We start from the raw sequence: 19,395 nt of genomic DNA on the forward strand, positions 1-19,395 counted from the left end.
TCGGGCGCTCCTATACAAAATAAGTGATATTATTATAATTCAGTGAATAGCGTTGAAAAAAAGGATATATTAATCTTATTGGATAACAAAATTCCTATCACATGTGAATACAATTAGTATGTGGAATCCACCACCAAATAATGCTGGTGATAATGCAGCTCAAGATAACCCTCTGTTGAGCATTCTTGGGTCTACACGAATCTTGTTTTTTTTTTCTTTTCTTTCCAGGTGAGAGGAGCGCAGGAAGTTCTCAGTATATGTGAAAAATAGATGAGAAACACAAATTGTGCGACCTGTATGTGGTCATTTTCTTAAGGTATAAGGGATATCTTTGCACTCGCAGATTTCATGAAGACACCTGTGAGTGCGCAAAGATATCCCTTATACCTTAAGAAAAGTATCACCTCCAGGTCGCACGGTTTGTGTTTCTCATCTATTTTTTCACATATGCAAAGAAAGGTTGGAAGAGATCAACCAGAAAGGAGACCTGACTGCAATCAATATTAACCAACGTGAGTTAATGGTGCAGTGGCCGGAAATACTCAATCCGTGGGATATATAAATCCCATATAGCCACATCAAATCCCAATATTACAATCTTTTAATGGGTATATATAACACAACAAAATGAACACACTAATATTAAATCAATTAAAAAAAGGCAAATAACAGACAGAGACCTATTTATTAGCAGCTGACTGCTACCAGCACCACACAACATCCCTACCCATCAGGGTTAAATTGGGCAACAAGAGCCCCTCAAATGGTGATGTGTGACAGCTGTCCGTTATTTGCTTTCTTTAATTTTAATCGATTTTATATTCATGTGTGTGTTCATTTTGTTGTGTTATATATACCCATTAAAAGATTGTAATATTGGGATTTTATGTGGCTATATGGGATTTATATATCCCACGGATTGAATATTTCCGGCCACTGCACCATTAACTCACGTTGGTTAATATTGAGTGGTCAGGTGTCCTTTTTGGTTGATCTCTTTCAACCTTTCTTTGTATACACGAATATATCCTCTGTGCACCTATTAACCACCACTGTTCCCATAAGAATTAGGAGAGCATTAGGTACCCCCTGCTTGTCTATTTTTCACAGATGCTGAGAACTTCCTGCACTCCCCTCGCCTGGAAAAACAGAACTGTAATACTGCCTGGTAGAAAAGTGGGAACCGTTGGAATGAGTTTGGCGAACCCAGCGAAATGTGCCCTTTGCCGAAATTAGTTTGCAAGGAAACGCAATGTTTTCCCACACAAATTAGCAAGGTCACGATTTTCACGCTTTGTCCAATTCTTTTTTAAAAAGGGGGCGAAAAATGGCAAAAAGGAGAGGAAGGGATCTTTGCCAACTTTCAAATATCTTTCTGTAAATTGCGCGACAATACATGGTCACGATTGCAAATTGAAACATTTTTAGGGAATTCTGCTCCTCCCCAGCTTTAAAAAAAAAAAACTTGGCAAAATCATTCACATTAAGCGCCATAAACATTTGCCAACTGGAACAAGCCCAGTTCTCACATCTCTACTCCGTGGGTGTGTACCAAGTGGCTGATTAAGAACATCCGGGGCCTTCCCTCGAGGGCCGCTCCGCAGAAGGTAGCAAACACCACACACATCTTATGTGAGGTCCGGGGACTCTGCAATTCGCTCCTCTGGTCAGGCGGAAGTTGGATCCCGGCGAAGGTAGAGTATGGCAGACTGTGACTGCTGCATGGGGAGCCACAGCACCTGCCCACCGCAACCAACAGGGGCCCCCTAACTTTGGGGGCCTCTAGGCCAGGGGTGAGCAAAGTTTTCTCCCTGCTCTCCTCCTCTGCTCGCGCCTTCCCCCCCCCCCCCAAGCATCAAATGATGTTGCAATAGCAAAGCAATGTCATGTGACCCCGCCATGGGTTATCATGGCGACGCCAAAGACCAGGTAGGATAAGTTAGAGGCCTCGCGTGGTCCCCTGGCATTTAATTTAAGTGCCTTGGGAAGAGCGCCGGGCCTTTGCAACTGCCGGACACTCCCTGGAAAATCTCGCGCCCCACAGTTTGCGCACCCCTGCTCTAGGCAAATGCCGTGCGTATAATCCACGGTGTACCAGAAGTGTCCCGGTATTTTCACCTCCACGATTTAGGTAGTACAAATGTATAGGTTCATTTGCAGAAGCAAAACATGTATAAATCTCCAACATATATGAAAAACAACTTATTAGATGAATCAGACTCGGGAACACAGCGATTAAAAGCTTAACAGCACATCGAGTGCAGGAGCGTGTGCACACAAAATGAAACGGATTGCACAATGAAATAAAGAGAAAAGAGGGCACGTTTATCATTTTATTATACAGATTACACTATTTCACAACATAAGCGGTACTGCCTCTGAAAAAATATACAGGTTTCACCCCTTTAGTGCTCGAGAGCATATCATGAATGTCATCGTAGTATATCGCACTGAGGCTTTTTAAGGGGAGAGCTCTCTCGGCTCTGAACCGGTTTCTCAACCCCCCTTTTTAAACTTTGCTGGAGAGCCCAGCTGACCGCCGGCCGGTGCGCTCAACACCGTCCAGACACAACTCCTCCACCGCGGCGGCGAAGGGGTTAAAGATTTTTCTTCAGAAAAATCGAGGCAGAAATACTGTTTTCCTTCCAGAGAAATCTATCGAAGGTTTGAACTATTGATAAATCAAGACTCAAAAACAGCCTCTCTTTTATAAACCCTCTGGCGTTGGAAGAGGACAAAAAAACTAGGCTGGTCCTTGAATACAATGCAGGTTTAAATCCACCCTCCGCATACACTTCTTAATACTATGAAAAACCTCACAATAGCAAAGTTACGTTTCAATACCTCTTCCATAGGAATATGTAGAAGAGCACGCTAATTAAAGCAGCAGATGCAGCTAATCGTTATTTTTCTTTTTATGTTCTACACTTAACCCCTTCGGACACAGATGGGCCTTATAAGGGGCACAGGGGGGAGATTTTCTTGTCCAAAGCCATACAACCGGGCTGGCCAACTCCAGTTCTCACGGGCCACCAACAGGTCAGGTTTTCAGGATATCCCCTGCTTCAGCACAGGTGGCTCAATTATGACTGAGCCACCTATACTGAAGCAGGGATATCCTGAAAACTTGACGGTGGCCCTTGAAGACTGCAGTTGGCCACCCTTGCCCTAGAAGATGACGTATTGTATAGTGATGTTCATTTCCAGCTTCCTACAGCTCTTAGAACATAGAAAGAAGACCAGGATCCGAGGTGGTCACGTTGCCTCTCTGTGGTACCTGCCCCTGCAGTAAGAACAGGCCCAAAAGGCAAAGCAGAGTGGACTTTGGGACATCAGGGTTGCAACCTGGAATTATTGGGCGTGCTTTTATTTCTCTATCCTGGGACTGCTCAGCCATACCCAATGCTGCTTGATATTACAGTGTGTACATTTTCAGGGAAGAGCCCTGGACATGCAACACTGATACATTATGTTTAGGGGGTTAATAGAGATCTGGCTGCCTTAGGAAGTTTCACGTAACAGCTGGTGATTGTACGATGCAAAGAAGAAGAAAAATATATATCTCTGCAGGTTTTGGGTCTTCTAATATAAAAATTAAGATGGGGGGGGAGGAGAATAAGGTTAATAATTCACTTAAGGGCACCACATGGAGCGTACTCAAGATACATTTTGGGAGAACTGCCCTTTAAACCATTTTGAAGTTTCGGCTCTGTCTTTTTACCAGCCAATACCCATCCTTAATGGTCTACCAATTAATCAGCAAGGGAGACTTCTATGACAGTAATCATACAGTATTACCAATTCTATGGAAAGACACGGATTTCAATCTCCATGAGCAAAGTGTTTGGGCAGAGGATTTAATGATGCTGCATAAAGCCAAACTACTTTGGAATTAGTTAAGACGCCGAGGTCTAAACTAAAAGTCCAGCTAATAAAACCTCCCCAAAACATGGCGGGTTCAACAATACTGCTGTGCTTTCTACTCTTAAATTAACACGAGGACTAGCAGACAAAAGATCAAGAATCCTGGCGTGTGGGTGTGTATACTTGTGCAATGTGTTCCTTAATAGGATGTGATACATAGGAGGGCTGGGACACGGGCCAATCAGAATCCTTCTTTCAGCAAAGTTTACAGACCCTTTTATTTTCCATAACAGTTGCCTCACTCAACCTTGCACAAATGGAGCACTCTGATTGGCCCAGGTTGTTGCCATGGAGATAACTCAACCTTGCTTGTAAGCAAGAGGAGCAATCCATGACCCCGGCAATGAGAGGGTAGCTTGCAAGTGCTCACATGACATCTGTGTAGCATTATTACAATAGCACAGTGATATCTATCCATGTGAAATACTGACGCGCCTCGTCTCTTCGCCTCATAGCCCCAGTGATTTCTGCACGGTCTGCCTGGCGATCCGATTAAACTGCTCACGGTCATCTCTCCACATTTTCGAGGCATCCACGTTGGCTCCGCTTTCATCGTTGGGCTCTGGAACGAAGAGGAGGAGGATGTGGTTTCAAATCATCTGCACTGTTAAAACTTTGTATCTCCCTTCTTTGAACGGGCTGGCCGTCTACCGCAGGACTATATTGGGCCTAGTCAGGGGGCTCCCGCCCCGTTTCAGAAGACAATGCCGCCAAAACGTGTTTATCCCTGGACAGAAAGTACCGCCACTAGAGTTTTAGACTTGCCAACCGGTGAGCCAACCAAGACGTTACCCTTACCCAAACATGTCAGCCTTCACTTATTTTCTGTGTCTCCTTGGTTTGGACTCCGTCTCCACGATTTTTAGCATAAGCAACCTAATAGCCTTGAATGGAGTGTCACTGTCCAAAAGGAGTACGACATGGAAAAGGCAAATGTTGGGCCCAGAATGTGCAAATCGCCCCAAGACTTCGGCTTTTAAACATTAATATCTGTTTACCGATTGGATCATGGTCAGGAAGCAAAAATTCAGTTTCTTCCAATGTAGGACGACAGCTGCAGCCCTAGACTAGGAGACGCCCTCATTAAGCTTACTGCTGAAGAGACCGCTGTTTTAATGGAAATGATACAAGTGATTACTCAATCACTGGTGGCAAGTCATGGAATAAAGGGAATGCCACTGGTGCATTTTCCCTCAGGATATCTCCCAATAGAGCCGCAGATCTTGGCAAGTCCCGATCCAGATTCTGCATCTTTTCACGGGACAGAAATGATTGATCTTGAAGGGATCATCACAACAGTGAGGAGAGAGATCCACGCACCTGCTAACATGCTCACGACGGACAGTAAGATTTTCTCCACGCTCTGAACTGGACTCCACCTCTCTGCGCTGCTCTCGTAGCCCATCGGATCGTCCCCCGGAGCATGCAGGATGGAGATGCAGACTCGCCCGTCCGGGTATACTGGAGACAAGAAAGAAACGGTAAATCGATGCTGTACTGAGGGGAAAAACATGTTTTTTGTTCAATCCTCTTGGAAGTTGCTCCTGGAAATATTTGTAAACATTGTCATCTGACGCTTACGGTGGGGTTCAAGTCCTCCTTGCCTTATCCCTTTCCTTACCAAAAACATACATGCATATCCCTAGAGCAGGAATCTGACACCTGCGGCTCTTTCTGCCCTTGCGCGTTCTCTCAGCCTCCAATCACTCCAACTCCCTCCCCTGCTTGTCTGCGTCAGAAGTTGGGCCCGACCTTACGTGTGACAGTCACCGGCGGGACCGGAGGCCTCTCCCCGCACCCCAGGGTGAAGTGCTAGAAGCGTGTGTTCTATCGCAATGTTATCTGCTTTCTCCACTGTATCTGTAAGAACCGTACTGGGTGTGTAACCGTTTCATGAGCTTGGCAATTTATCTAAACATTCTGGAATGTGTATATATATCGCAATATATTTCTAGTGTCACAATATACAAACCCCTTACATCCAAATCTGTGGGGGGGAATTGTATGGGAAGGGGGAAATTGTATGGGAAGGGGGAAATTGTGTGGTGTGGGGGAAATGGAGTTGGGTGCGGGTAGAGGGGGGGGATTGAGCGACAGGGCGGGGCGAGAGTAAATAAATACACAGGACTAAGCATATTGTTGCAGCTCTAAAAATATTTTGGTCAATGCAAAAAAATAAATGGCTCTTCTTGAAAGGTTGCATGTCCCTGTCCTAGAGCAACTAAACTTCCTCAAAACATCAGCAAAATCGCCACTCTCCTGTTCTGTGTATTTATGCTGCATCATAAAACAGACACGCTCAGGTCTGAGCCATAAATGTACATGAATTTTGCTGTCCATTTGAGGCCTCCTTTCATCCCTAAAGCAACAAATACTAAACACAGTTCTTGGAAAAATAAATATGCGCCCAGAGTGATAGGGAAACTAATACACAGAGACGACATCCCTTTCATCTTCACCCACTTACTGTTGGGATGAAACATCTCGCCGGTAAACCTCATTTTGGGAGGGCTGAGTGGGTAGTCCAGAGGGAAACTCAGGATGGCTGGGAACACTCCACACTCAAAGCACGTGTCTTCTGGGCCCCTGCAGCCAGAGAAAAGCAACGATCAAGACCATTTTTCTTCACTATGTATGTCACAACACATACAACTTCACGGTGACCCAACGCAGAACAGTAACAACACCCAGCATTTGTATCAATGCATCAATGTACACCTTATCCACTACACCAGGTCTATTCTACTGCCAAAAATAATGGCAGTCAAGAACCAATGAAGTCATTGAACCAACAGTGTCTTTGAGCAGTGCATAATCTTAGGCCCGGGCCATAGAGGCATGAGGCGATCCGAACCGCGCTGACGCTCGCCTGCTGAAATCTGGGCGATTTCATGCCCATACAGGCGAGCCAGCGGGCGCGATCGGAGCCGGGGGGAGGTGGTTGGAGGCGGGGCAGTGACGTCGCTGGGCCAATCGCCCGCGACGCACTCACGTCGACGTCACGACACTGCTGTGCTGTGATTGGAGGTTTTCAGCCGACAGCCTGCTGAAAAACAGCTTGGCGCTCGGCTGAAACCTCCAACTCGTCAGCACGCCTGCGGACGCTCGCGTGAGCCCCCTCTCAAGGCATCCTCATTGAGGATGCAGGGGCTCAGCGCGGAGCGTCCGCACGCCTCAGCGCTGCTTGTCCTTCTATGGACTCGGCCATGGGCTACGTCCATGCTTAGAGAGACCGGCGCGATCAAACACATGTATGCATCTCTGGAACTAACCAGGTTCAGCTCCTGGGACTCCGTGTGAATGCTCTGCTCTGATTGCCACTTTGTTCTACATACTATAAGAGATCTCTTATGGCCCTTCCCAACACGTTTTCTTGGTTCCGTTCAGGAGATTTAAAACTCCCACCTTGAGAAAGCGCCAGCCACTTATGCGCGAAACGTACGTCGGCATGACGTCATTGCGTTGACGTCGTGTAGGAGGAGTCACGGGTGAGATTGTTCCTGATCGTTGTTGATGGGGCGGGAAGAGCTGGGTTTGAACTGTGCAGGTTATTTGTGCATACCGAGTGCGCAGCACTCTATTTTGCTGTGTTATGCGAGTGCCTATTATGGGATATACTGTATATGATATCAGGTACCGATTTACATACTACACTAGCTATATGATTACGCTTGATGCACTGCACCATATGCTGTTTGTATTGCGATTGCTATCAATTATAAGGTGATTTACAGCACTCATCCATCGGCTCTACCTATACCAGCACCCCACCCTGAGACAAGAGGGATCATTATGTGCTAATTTACCTCTATTCACCTATTTTGTCTCACACTAACGATTGGAAGTTGGTTAGGGGATGTATACTGCACCATTTTGGATTTAACCATAGACATCCCTGAACCCTATATCACCCGTTGTGTTTTAATTGTTTTTATGGTAGTTTTGAGTAAGTGTTATTGCGTTGATTTTTGCTGATTATTAAAGTATTTATTATTTTTTGCCTACGGGCATTTTAGTGGTAATTGTCCTCCTACAGTGCTGGGAGTGGTTACTTAATTGTACCCTTTATAGCTTATTCTACTATATCCATAGTGGGTATTTGAACCCTGAGTATTATTTGCAGCTTTGTTGTGCAGTGAATGGGGATCTTTTTAGGAGAACTCTTTGTCTCCTTATGTGTTTATGATTTAAAACAGAGTCAGATAAAAAGGGAAAGAAGAAGCCCCAAACGTGTAATAGATGTACTACAAGACGACCTTCCTATTGGTAAACGGCTCCCTATGTGCCATCTGTATGATCCCAACAGGGGTGTGGGTAAAACATGTAGCATGGATATGCAGATTCTGGGGAGAAGGCTGCTACCTATTCTTATGAAGTGCATGGCCAGGATGCCAAGTGCATTGCAAATGCAGCGATGGTGCAACGTCTCGTGGCTCTGCGCCCCTTCATCCATTGTAAAACTGACCATGGGGCACAGACCCCCGAAACGCTGTGCCATCGCGGCATCTGCAAAATAAAGATACTCCTTGTGCTTAAACTAAAGTAGCTTTATTGCTCGTGTGACAGATCCCATCAAACTTCTTTACGACTACACGTGCAGCTGTGGGATCTCTGCGCAGGCCCAGCCAACACTGCCATTTAATTCTGTTATTCACGCCGCAACCCAGAGAGGACACGCGCCAATCCGCGAGCCCCACAAACGTTTGGCAGGAGCCTTCTTCTAGCTGGGATAAGACGAATTATAGAAAATCTGCAGATTGCACAAGAGTTAAATGGCAGCACGAAAACATCATGGAGACAGGAGCTCAACACCAACACATAAAACAACAACCCTGGTTTAATAACCCTATATTAAATCGCAAAAGAAGAGGTATACCCGTTTTACAAGCGAGAAGAGAACTTCCCAAATCTGAAATCTTCAAATAGCTCCTCTTTCGAATTATTGTTCATGTTACGTTTGAAAATAAAAATGGGCAATTTGAGAACTTATTATTAACATAATTACCCAGGAATCTGGCTTCTCTAACAGAGATAGCGGCGAATTATGCACTAATCCCTCCAGGAGTAACTACAAGTGGTTTTGATTCTCTTTGCCATGCCGGCTCTGGGCTTGTTGCAACCTGTGCGGTGTCACTAATATTACAACAAACAGGGACTTTGCTCACCGTGTCCTTCTAGAGGCTCCGCAATGCCCGTGTCATGTGCCATTTGAGCAGACAGACCGGATTGCTGATTAACACAATCGTGCAGGCACACACACCATTGTATCTTAAATGAACAAGCTAAAAGGATTCAGCCAACATCTTGGTACTCCTCTGGTACCTTCCCCGATGAGTTGTCACATGAAGAGGAAATAAGATGGTCAAATAAAAGGGGCGTTCACGTAATCAGTCACACTCTGTGTAGGTTTATACATGGGATCAACTTAGCCAAGGATACTTCCTTGCTGCAAAATGATGTTTACAATCCTGTTGCTTTCAATGTGATTTTCTTCTCACAGATACATCTGGAGAAACGATTACATAATTCCCCAATTAGCCAAATCACAAGTTCGCTTTTGACAATGCTCTGGACTGCATCTATTTAGAAGAGGTTTGAGCCCGTCCTAAAAACCTCTGTCTTTCTAATCTCACTAACTGGTTGTTGCGGCAGTTCAGCCCAACATAATATCACAAGGAGAGCGGGGTACAGTACTCCTGCTAATTAGGCTGTTTACAGTTTCTGTTATAAATACACACTTCAAAGAACTTGCTTGTTCTACTTGTTCTTTCTTTTCTTTTGCAGGATTTGGGGGGGGGAGGGGGACACACCAAACAAAACAGAGAAGGAAATCAAAGCTTGCTATAATGGCAAGGTCACAGCGTTCCTCCAAATAAGCAGGGCGTGCGAGGCTATAATTGAACTATCTGCCTGCAAGGCATGTCTTAAAGGCTGCACGTCATAGAAGAGGCAGGCAGCTGTTTGACAAAACTGGCACAGCCTTTTCTTTTCAAGTGGACAGCAGTCCCAGATCAACCCCCATAATCAGACATCAGACTTTAGGAGAGAACCCCATGCTTTGCAAATGTGTTATAGGCCTGTTTGGTAGCAAAGGGGTTTCCCAAAATGTATTTTATTTATTTATTTTTTTAGCGCTAAGCTCCTATCATAATACAGTCTTGCGCGCCAAGCCCAACCCTTTAACTTCTCCTACTGACACTCCAAAAGTGACAAGCTGGTGCTCAGGGGGTTATATTGGAGCAAAAAGGTACCTTGATACAGTGGTACACATGTCCAATATAATATTATTATTATTAATAATTATAGCATGTTCTTGTATAGCGCTGCTAGTTTCCGTAGTGCTTTAGAGGCATTTTGCAGACTGTCCCTGCCCTGTAGAGTTTACAATCTATGTTTTTGGTGCCTGAAGCACAGGGAGATAAAGTGACTTGCCCAAGGTCACAAGGAGCCAACACCAGGAATTGAACCAGGCTCCCCTGCTTCACACTCAATGCCAGTCAGTGTCCCTGAGCCGCTGCTTCTCTCAATTTGCTCCAGAATTGCCCTGATGCACAGACCCCTTGTACTACTCGAGTAGTAACTTAAACCTACAGAAGCGGACATTTCAGACAAAAAGCCCCATATACTTCAATAGGGATTTTGTCCGAAAACCGCACAAACTGCCAGCATATATAGAATAAGGCCATTAATGGGCAGCCTCTCCTAGGATGAAGGACAGTGGCATATTTAATAGCTTAAATTGAGCAAATTACCCCTTAGTCCAGGGGTGGCCAACCTGGCCGGGAGTTGGAGCCAGAATTTACCCGCCTCATTGTCAAAAGGTCACAATAAGAAAAAAATTCAATGAATACCTGTATACACAGACACAGAGCAGAACCTCATCGTGTCCGTGTGTAGTGCTGTCAGGTTATACTCTAGGTCAGTGTATAGAGCGGAGTATAACTTGAACATACACAGGGGAGGAAGGAGGGGTGACACATGGGAAGGTGGGGAAGAGGGGGGACACATGGGGAGGGGGCGGGAGAGAGGGTAACATGGAGGGAGTGACACATGGAGAGGGAGAAAAGATGGTGTGACACATGAGGAGGGGGGGTGAAGAGGGTGAGACATGGGGAGATGTGGACAGTTGGGTGATTGTCCCTACCTTGCTCTCCAGTCTCCACAGCCAGCACCACATGAAGCTCTCAGCAGACAGGGTGTATCCTCACTGTACCCTGTGCTGCTTGGGAGCCCACCAGGGGTCAATATTAAACAGGTGCTCAGGAGAGGAGATGGCTAGGGGGCGCTCTGGCTTCTCTTCTATGTCTCTATGGTCCCATTGCATTGTATGCAGTCAGAGTCCCCGTTTTTGTATTTTTCCCTCTCCAGGGGCCGCACATGAAGCACTGAAGGTCCGCATGCAGCCATTGGGCCACAGGTTGGCCACGCCTGCCTTAGAGATAATCCCAGTGGCACTTAAAAAAACATTTATTTTAAAATATTCTCAAATACAGTGTTCCTACAAGCCACGTACATTGTTTTATAAAATAAATAAATAAATAAGAGGGCAATTAAATACAAGGAAGCAAATTACAACAAATTATTTAGTAACAACGTTTGACCCGCTAGTTTAAGACCAAAGGGTTGATATTTTTTATTTGACTTCTGTGCGAGTTCCTAGATTTCAGGAATGGAAAATAAAACCCCAAGATAAAGGATTTAGAGCATGGGGCCATCAGTTTCACCGCGCACACAGCACGCACCTTAAAAAAGAGAGTGAACCTCGGCATCAGTCCCTTGTAATCTTGGGCAATAAAACTCTATGGGGGGGCGGGGGGGGAGAGAGACAACGATGTTGATTCTTGAACATGATATTTACACAAAGATGAAATGATTCCATTAAAGAAGAGGTCTCTTGCTTGTGTGCGACCGACAATAAGAAAACACTCAAACTGCTTTGACCAATACGACTACCAGTACTTTGGCATTTATACAGCGATAAGAACACGGTCAGTTCTGTATAAGGAAATTATATATAATAACTTTATTTCATATAGTTCATTTCTCCCAATGGGACTCAAAGCGTGTCACAATTGTATTGTATGTCTTTATTTATATAGCGCTAAAAGTGTACTCAGCGCTTCCCAAAGAATACAGTACAGGGAATTATAATTATACAATAAGTGCAGCTAAATCAGATAATAGGAAACGAAATCCCTGCCCCGAAGAACTTACAATCTAAGAGGTTAAATGGGAAACTTACAGAGACAGCAGGGAAGGGAGTAAGTGCTGTAGATGGCAGTGCTTGGTCACAATGGGTGGTAGGAGTGACTCTGTGGGACACTAGCCATGAGGGCAGGCTATTGGGATGCTTGATTTGTGGGGTAAAATTTAAGGAAGGTCAGTGTTAAATGAAAAGGCTAACACCATTTACAGGGGAAGAGGTGGCAGGGAGGCATGAGTGAGATCAGGTGTGTATGTCTGGCTTCAGGCTTAGGGAAGATCCCCAGCAGCAGGGAGGAGTAGATAGAGGGTGTGAATAGAGGATTTGCGTGGGTGTTTTTTATTGAGGGGTACAGAAGTTGTTGGGAGAGAGGTGTATAAATAATGGAGCAGTGGGGAGTGGGGATGTTGTAGAGAACAGAAATGCTCACAAAGGAGTGAGGAAACGATAAACAGAAAAAGAAATAGGGAGGGCACAGTGAGATGCAGGAGGAGAGAGTTCCAAGGTACTGGAGGATAAAAGTGTACAAATAAATCACAGAGGTTAAAAGTTAATGTCTCACAGTGGCAACGTTGTAATGCAGAGTCCAGATCTTCCTCCAATCTTCACCTCCAAATTCAACTCCAAAATTAACTCTTGTAGACACTTTTGATGTACACTTATGATGTGACGCTTTTGATGTTACACAGCCTTATGGCTAAACAGCCATACTACAGTGACTTAAGTACCCTATTCACATGCATTTGACTAACACTTAAGGGAGGGGTTTGTCTAATCAACTCAGACTTACAAAATAGTCAATTAGATTATCATTTCTCTCTCAATTCCAATATAGTGTGCGGTACACAGCACTGTACACAGTCCCTGCCCAGGTGAGCGTACAATTGGTCATTGTTTTCTGAATCAGTGCCTTCAGCCCCCCAAGGCATACTCTCCACATTTGGATTGGAAGCTTCTCTGCCAAGGATTCCACTCCCATGCACTCTATTATACATACCTTTCAACCTGGTCATGTCATTGTTTAAACTGTGTTTATTAGGTAACCATGTGCTGAAGAGGTACTACAAAATATTAATAAGAACTGCCGAGATTCTAGTTCTCCAGATAAGACAGAGCCACTACTAATAATACAGTATAAGAAGTCTGTAACAATAACCTGTTGTGTTCCAGATGAAGGGGATGAAAATGACAGGCTAAGCTACTTTTTTTAATGATTGTTTTAAGCATATTAAAAACTGTTTTTGTTTCCCCTCCCTACTTTTTTATAAAAGAAGCTGGAGCGATACCAAAAAAAACAGATAAATAACACGATTCCAGCATAGGGAAATTCCATAACATGTGGGAAAACAGAAAGATGATCTTTTACTTATTTAAACAAGCATACGAGTCTCATGCTAAATTCTATATATTCCGAAGCGGCCTATCGGGGCATTTTCAGCTGCATATTTCCATAGATCTAAATAGAGATTTTAAGCACAAAACATCCAGTATGGCCGTTTTACACTACCGGTATATAAAATTTACCCCCATCGTCAGCCCCCTATGAGACTGCAACATTGCCACCTATTAACATTTGGGCTTATATTTTCAATAAAACAGCTCACTAGCAAGCCACCAAATTAAGTGTTGGCCACCATAAAAAATGTAAGCGCTTGTAACCCCATCAAAGCCAGAAACACAGTAAATCAGTTTGGGTGGTGATGGGGGGAGGGGGGGAGGGAGAAGGAGGGAGGGGGGGAGGGAGGGGGGGTTTCTGGCGGGAGGGAGGAAATCTCCTAGTGTAGGAATCTGACGCTCCAACACACAAATATCACACTAAGAAATTTACTTATTTTACTTATTTAGAGAGAGGGAATTTGCTCACTTCCAAATGGAAATAGAATTTTAAATGACATTCATTGGCAGGACTTGAAACATTTCCCTCAACCTACACTGATCCAGTACAGAAAGCCACTCGTCCAACCGGGGGGTGGGGGGCGGTACAGGGAAGATCATAGCTGCTGCAGAACATCTTCAGAAGTAGAGTTGTCAATCACCGCTCTGCTTCCAAAAGTTGCGATACAGCAGTGTTCAACCTTTTTTGGTTAAGGAACTTTATAATTATATTGGAAAATTCTGTGGAACCCCCAACCCGCTCTAATAGCGTGTCTGAGAGATGCATTGTAAGGAACCCCAACCCTCTCTAATAGCGCTTCTGAGACCAGATGCATTGTAAGGAACCCCAACCCTCTCTAATAGCGTGTCTGAGAGATGCATTGTAAGGAACCCCAACCCTCTCTAATAGCGTGTCCAAGATCAGATGCATTGTAAATTCTTCTGTATTTGGTAACATTTTCAAATGACCTGAAAATTGCAGGGAACAACCCTTTAGGAAGCCCGGGGAACCCAAAGGTTCATAGGAACCAGTTGAAAAAACACTGGTTGAGTGGACGAGTGGACTTTTCCAGTCCTGTTCATTGGGGTTCAGCCTTTGCAACATTAAAACATTAAAAAACCTTATCCGTTTTAGCATATTTTAGAATACCCAGTGCTGACAGCAGTAATATTTTGACAGTGCATTCATTCTTCAAACTACCAATAGAAATATGCTCATTAAAAACCACTCACATGATCAGGGCCTCCCATTCAAAGAAGTTCTCCTCGTTAATAGGGCCTGGAATAGAATATGGTATATTGGTAAGAGGCAGCAATAGTCCGCTCACAACACAAAGACATTTTTGCAAACAACTTAACAATACAACTTTAATGAGCATAAGTATTGCGAGTTAATGCAGGGGGGCTCAACTGCAGTCCTCAATCCCCACAACAGGTCAGGTTGTCAGGATATCCCAGCTTCAGCACACGTGCCTGGATCTCATCCTACCTCTCCCATCATACTTTCTGCTAACACCTCCTCCTCCTCTATTGATCTCTCTGTGGGGGTACCCCAGGGCTCTGTCCTGGGACCTCTTCACTTTTCTCTGTACACACTCTCTCTAGGTGACCTAATAACATCTTTTGGGTTTCATTATCACCTCTATGCTGACGACACACAAATATACTTTTCAACACCTGACCTTATACCTGCTGTACAAACCAAAGTTTCTGAATGTCCCTCTGCTATATCATCCTGGATGGCCCTCCGCCGCCTTAAACTCAACATGGCTAAAACAGAGCTCCTCATACTTCCTCGCAAACCTGGCCCTACTACCTCCTTCCACATTACTGTTGGAAATACGATCATTCACCCAGTAGCCCAAGCACGCTGCCTAGGGGTCACACTCGACGCCTCTCTCACCATCGCCCCTCACATTCAAAACATTTCTAAAACCTGTCGCTTTTTCTCCGCAATATAACAAAGATACGACCTTTCCTCTGTTGCTCGACTGCTAAAACTCTGACTCAGGCCCTCATTCTCTCCCGTCTGGATTACTGTAACTTCCTGCTGTCCGGCCTTCCTGCCTCTCACCTGTCTCCCCTACAATCTATCCTAAACGCTGCTGCCAGAATCACTCTACTCTTTCCTAGATCTGTCTCAGCATCTCCCCTCATGAAATCCCTCTCCTGGCTTCCGATCAAATCCCACATCTCACACTCCATTCTTCTACTCACTTTTAAAGCTTTACACTCTTCTGCCCCTCCTTACATCTCAGCCCTAATTTCTCGTTATGCACCATCCAGACTCTTGCGTTCTTCTCAAGGATGTCTTCTTTCTACCCCCTTTGTATCTAAAGCCCTCTCCCGCCTTAAACCTTTTTCACTGACTGCCCCACACCTCTGGAATGCCTTTCCCCTCAGTACCCGACTTGCACCCTCTCTATACACCTTTAAGACCCACCTTAAGACACACTTGCTTAAAGAAGCATATGAATAGCACTGTGGATATTCTGAACACGATACATAAAGCTTGGCCCCCTGCAGACGCACTTACCAGAACTCCCTCCTACTGTCTCTGTACGTTCTCCCAACCTAACAAGTAGACTGTAAGCTCCTCGGGGCAGGGACTCCTCTTCCTTAATGTTACTTTTATGTCTAAAGCACTTATTCCCATGACCTGTTATTTATATTATCTGTTATTTATTTGATTACCACATGTATTACTACTGTGAAGCGCTATGTACATTAATGGCGCTATATAAATAAAGACATACAATACAATCAGAGGCTCAGTCAAAGACTGAGCCTCCTGCCCTGAAGCAGGGAAATTCTGAAAACCCGACCCGTTTGGAGGGTTTGAGGACTTGAGTTCAGCACCCCCGAGTTAATGCATGAAAGATTACAGTATGTTCAATATACAATGCAAAATAACATCACTGCCTATCCTATGTGCAAAGCCGCCGGCTCACTTTTCAACCAGGACTGAAGTTATGGTGACTGCCTTTTGTTTGCCTTAAACATTGTAAACCTTTCACAAGACCTTAAACCCTTATCTTATTCATAGACTTGTTTAAGTCAGTAGTTCAAGGACAACTCTTTCTTCAGATTAAAGCCAACAACAGAATACATGTCACTACTTTATTCTAATGCTGAATGTGGCATATTTTAAAGCAGCAGTTCAAGCTATATCCTACATGTGTGTTTTTGTAATAAATCTGTTCTGTACTATGAGAAAATACTTGTAGCATTTAAAAAACAAAACAAACAAAAAAAAGTTTTAAAGACATTTTTAATGTTTATAATGTAGGAAGCATTTCCAAAGTGACACCCCTTCCCCTTCTGACAGACTCTGGCTCTTGAGCCCCGTCCTCGCTCTAGCAGTGCACCAATTGTATCTAGTAACTGCCCAGTCAATCGTATTCCAGGACTACATTGCCCACAATGCTGTGCAAGAACGGAATTAAATAATCCGTAGCAAGCGATCGATTACAGGAGAACGGATCGATCTGCTGCTTAGCTAATCACTTGTCAGTGTGCAGATTGTATTAATGCACATATTGAATGGGGAAAAATATATTTATTTTAAAAAAAAAACGTCGGCTTGAACTGCAGCTTTAAAACCGAATAATTATCTTTAAATACAACTTCTAACCGTTTCATAACCCATAAAAAAATCATCTATATCCAATATCTTTGTAGGTCGTCTGGAATGTTACATAGTAGATGAGTTTGATTAAAAAAACCTACATCCATGGAGTTAAACCTATGTTAAAATTAGACGACATATACTAATCCTATATTCGTAATTACAGTTTTTTTTTAATCCAGAGGAAGGGAAACAAACAAAAAGAAAACTAGAGACATTCAATGAGGTCAGGGGAAAAAAAAAATGTATATTTGTATTGCCTTTTATAGCAATTATCCGTAAATCAAAAACTAAATCTCTTTATAGTTTTCTTTGCCACAAAAAGTTATGGCGTGTAAAAAAAAAATGTGACAAAACTCCTCCATTGTACAGCAAATAAAAATAGCACTTATGAGCGCATTCACATGCCTCAGGCTAGGTCCCCGCTATGGTGTGCGCTGCAGGGACATAAGCCGCCCCTCAATGGGGCCGGGCCCACTACCTGCCTTGGCCGCAGCGTTGCGCGACCAGATTTTTCTGAAGACAGAAAAACTGTCTTCAGATCTGGCGACGGAGCGCTGGCCACGCCCCCTGGCGGTTCAGCCAATGAAGGTGAACCTGCCGGGTGATGTCATGGCCGCACCTCCCCCGCACTACATCGCCATCACGCCCCCCCCCCCCCCCATCTTTCCCCCTGCAGCTCTACACAGACCGGGGAATAGGAGCTGCGCACGCCGCCAGCCTGGCAGGCATGCAGCGCCGACACAGGGCACGAAGCCTCAGACAGGGCCACAAACCCGCCTCTTTGAACATTAAAAACAGTTTGTGTTTCCCCAGAGAGCATTAAAAAAAAAAATTTTTTTTAAATGAAATACGTATGCCTGGTCTTTCCGACAAACACGTCACACCCATCGGTTCACTTGCGTCCAAGGACAGACAACATTATGCAGGGGGCCGGGATATTTACCTGCTACGATTCCTTCTGGCGGGTTCAGCGTCAGCTCTGAAATACAGACCGAAAAAGAAATATGAGATGCAGGGACGGAGAATACATGCATTTTCGGTCGTTTAATCTGTTTGAATAGTCATTCAAAGCTAGTTACGGTTATTTCTTTCTTATTTTTTTTTAATGCTCGATTGACAGCTGCTTTGATTTGTAGGTTCCTGGAAATTGAACGAATGGCTTTTGTAGCCTTGAAGTGTTACTTGGATGTTTTGGTCTCGCTTAATAGTTCATATCTGTCTAGGAAGAACGGTAGCAAGTTCAAAGTTGCGCTGATCAACACCACGTTGCAAAGCCCTTATGAGAATACACCGAGGCAGCAGGGTGGCTACCACTCCCGGTTTGACCCGGAGACGGGTGTCGGTTACGTATCTCCGAGCTACGCGTTTCAATTTGAAAGGAGCGGGCGAAACAGATTTTGTATATTTTCATTTGCAAAAATACGTTGTGTCTACTCCATGGGTGCCAAGCTGGGTGCTGGCGTGGGAGAAGAGGATAGAGGGCCGCCAGAGGAGTTGGACGGCGGGAGCAAAGCAGGGCGGCAGAGGACGATGGTCGGGGAGGAGTGCGCCCCAGCGGTCCGATCTAGAATTCTTCACTGACTTCCAGTGTCTGCTGCTCCTACAGTGCGCTCCTCCCCGGCTGTCCTCTGTCACCCTGCGTCAAGAGAGAGAGGATGAGGGGGGGGGGGGACGACGGGAGAGGGAGGACAAGAGAGAGGGAGTACAAGAGATAGAGGACGAGAGAGAGAGGGTAGAGGGAGGACGAGAGAGAAAACAATTGCAGTCAGTATTATCTTATACAGGCATACCCCGCATTAACGTACGCAATGGGTCCAGAGCATGTATGTAAAGCGAAAATGTACTTAAAGTGAAGCACTCCCTTTTTTCTACTTATCGATGCGTGTACTGTACGTCAATCGTAATATATACGTGCATAACTGATGTAAATAACACGTGTGTAACAGGCTCTATAGTCTCCCCGCTTGCACACAGCTTCGGTACAGGTAGGGAGCCGGTATTGCTGTTCAGGACGTGCTAACAGGCGCATGCGTGAGCTGCCATTGGCCTATTGGGCGATATGTACTTACTCGCGAGTGTACTTAAAGTGAGTGTCCTTAAACCGGGGTATGTCTGTATACCACTACATTGATTTATTTTAACAACCCATATAAAATGTCATGTTTTGAAGTTTTACATTTTTTTTGAAAAATGCTAGTATTTTTACATATTTCTCTTCAAATTTATATTGTATACTGATTCAGAAAGTTAGTAGGATTACATC

The 19,395-nt window shown here is 44.6% G+C and overlaps 1 protein-coding gene across 2 annotated transcripts in view; it reads right to left on the bottom strand.

Moving 5' to 3' along the window:
- Positions 1–2,320: 2,320 nt before the first annotated feature.
- Positions 2,321–19,395, bottom strand: part of UBE2G2 (ubiquitin conjugating enzyme E2 G2) — a 30,336-nt gene continuing 13,261 nt past the window's right edge. The window contains exons 2-6 of one of the 2 annotated variants that reach the window (XM_075607134.1): positions 18,076–18,111; positions 14,735–14,780; positions 6,392–6,510; positions 5,245–5,385; positions 2,321–4,486 (exon numbers count right to left, since the gene is read on the bottom strand). In XM_075607134.1, the coding sequence (XP_075463249.1) occupies positions 4,374–4,486; positions 5,245–5,385; positions 6,392–6,510; positions 14,735–14,780; positions 18,076–18,111 (455 nt within the window). In that variant the 3' untranslated portion in view covers positions 2,321–4,373. The remainder of the gene's footprint in view (positions 4,487–5,244; positions 5,386–6,391; positions 6,511–14,734; positions 14,781–18,075; positions 18,112–19,395) is intronic. The other variant, XM_075607135.1, reaches the window with a different exon arrangement.

Source organism: Ascaphus truei, chromosome 7 (genome assembly GCF_040206685.1).
Source record: "Ascaphus truei isolate aAscTru1 chromosome 7, aAscTru1.hap1, whole genome shotgun sequence".
Lineage (NCBI taxonomy): Eukaryota > Metazoa > Chordata > Amphibia > Anura > Ascaphidae > Ascaphus > Ascaphus truei.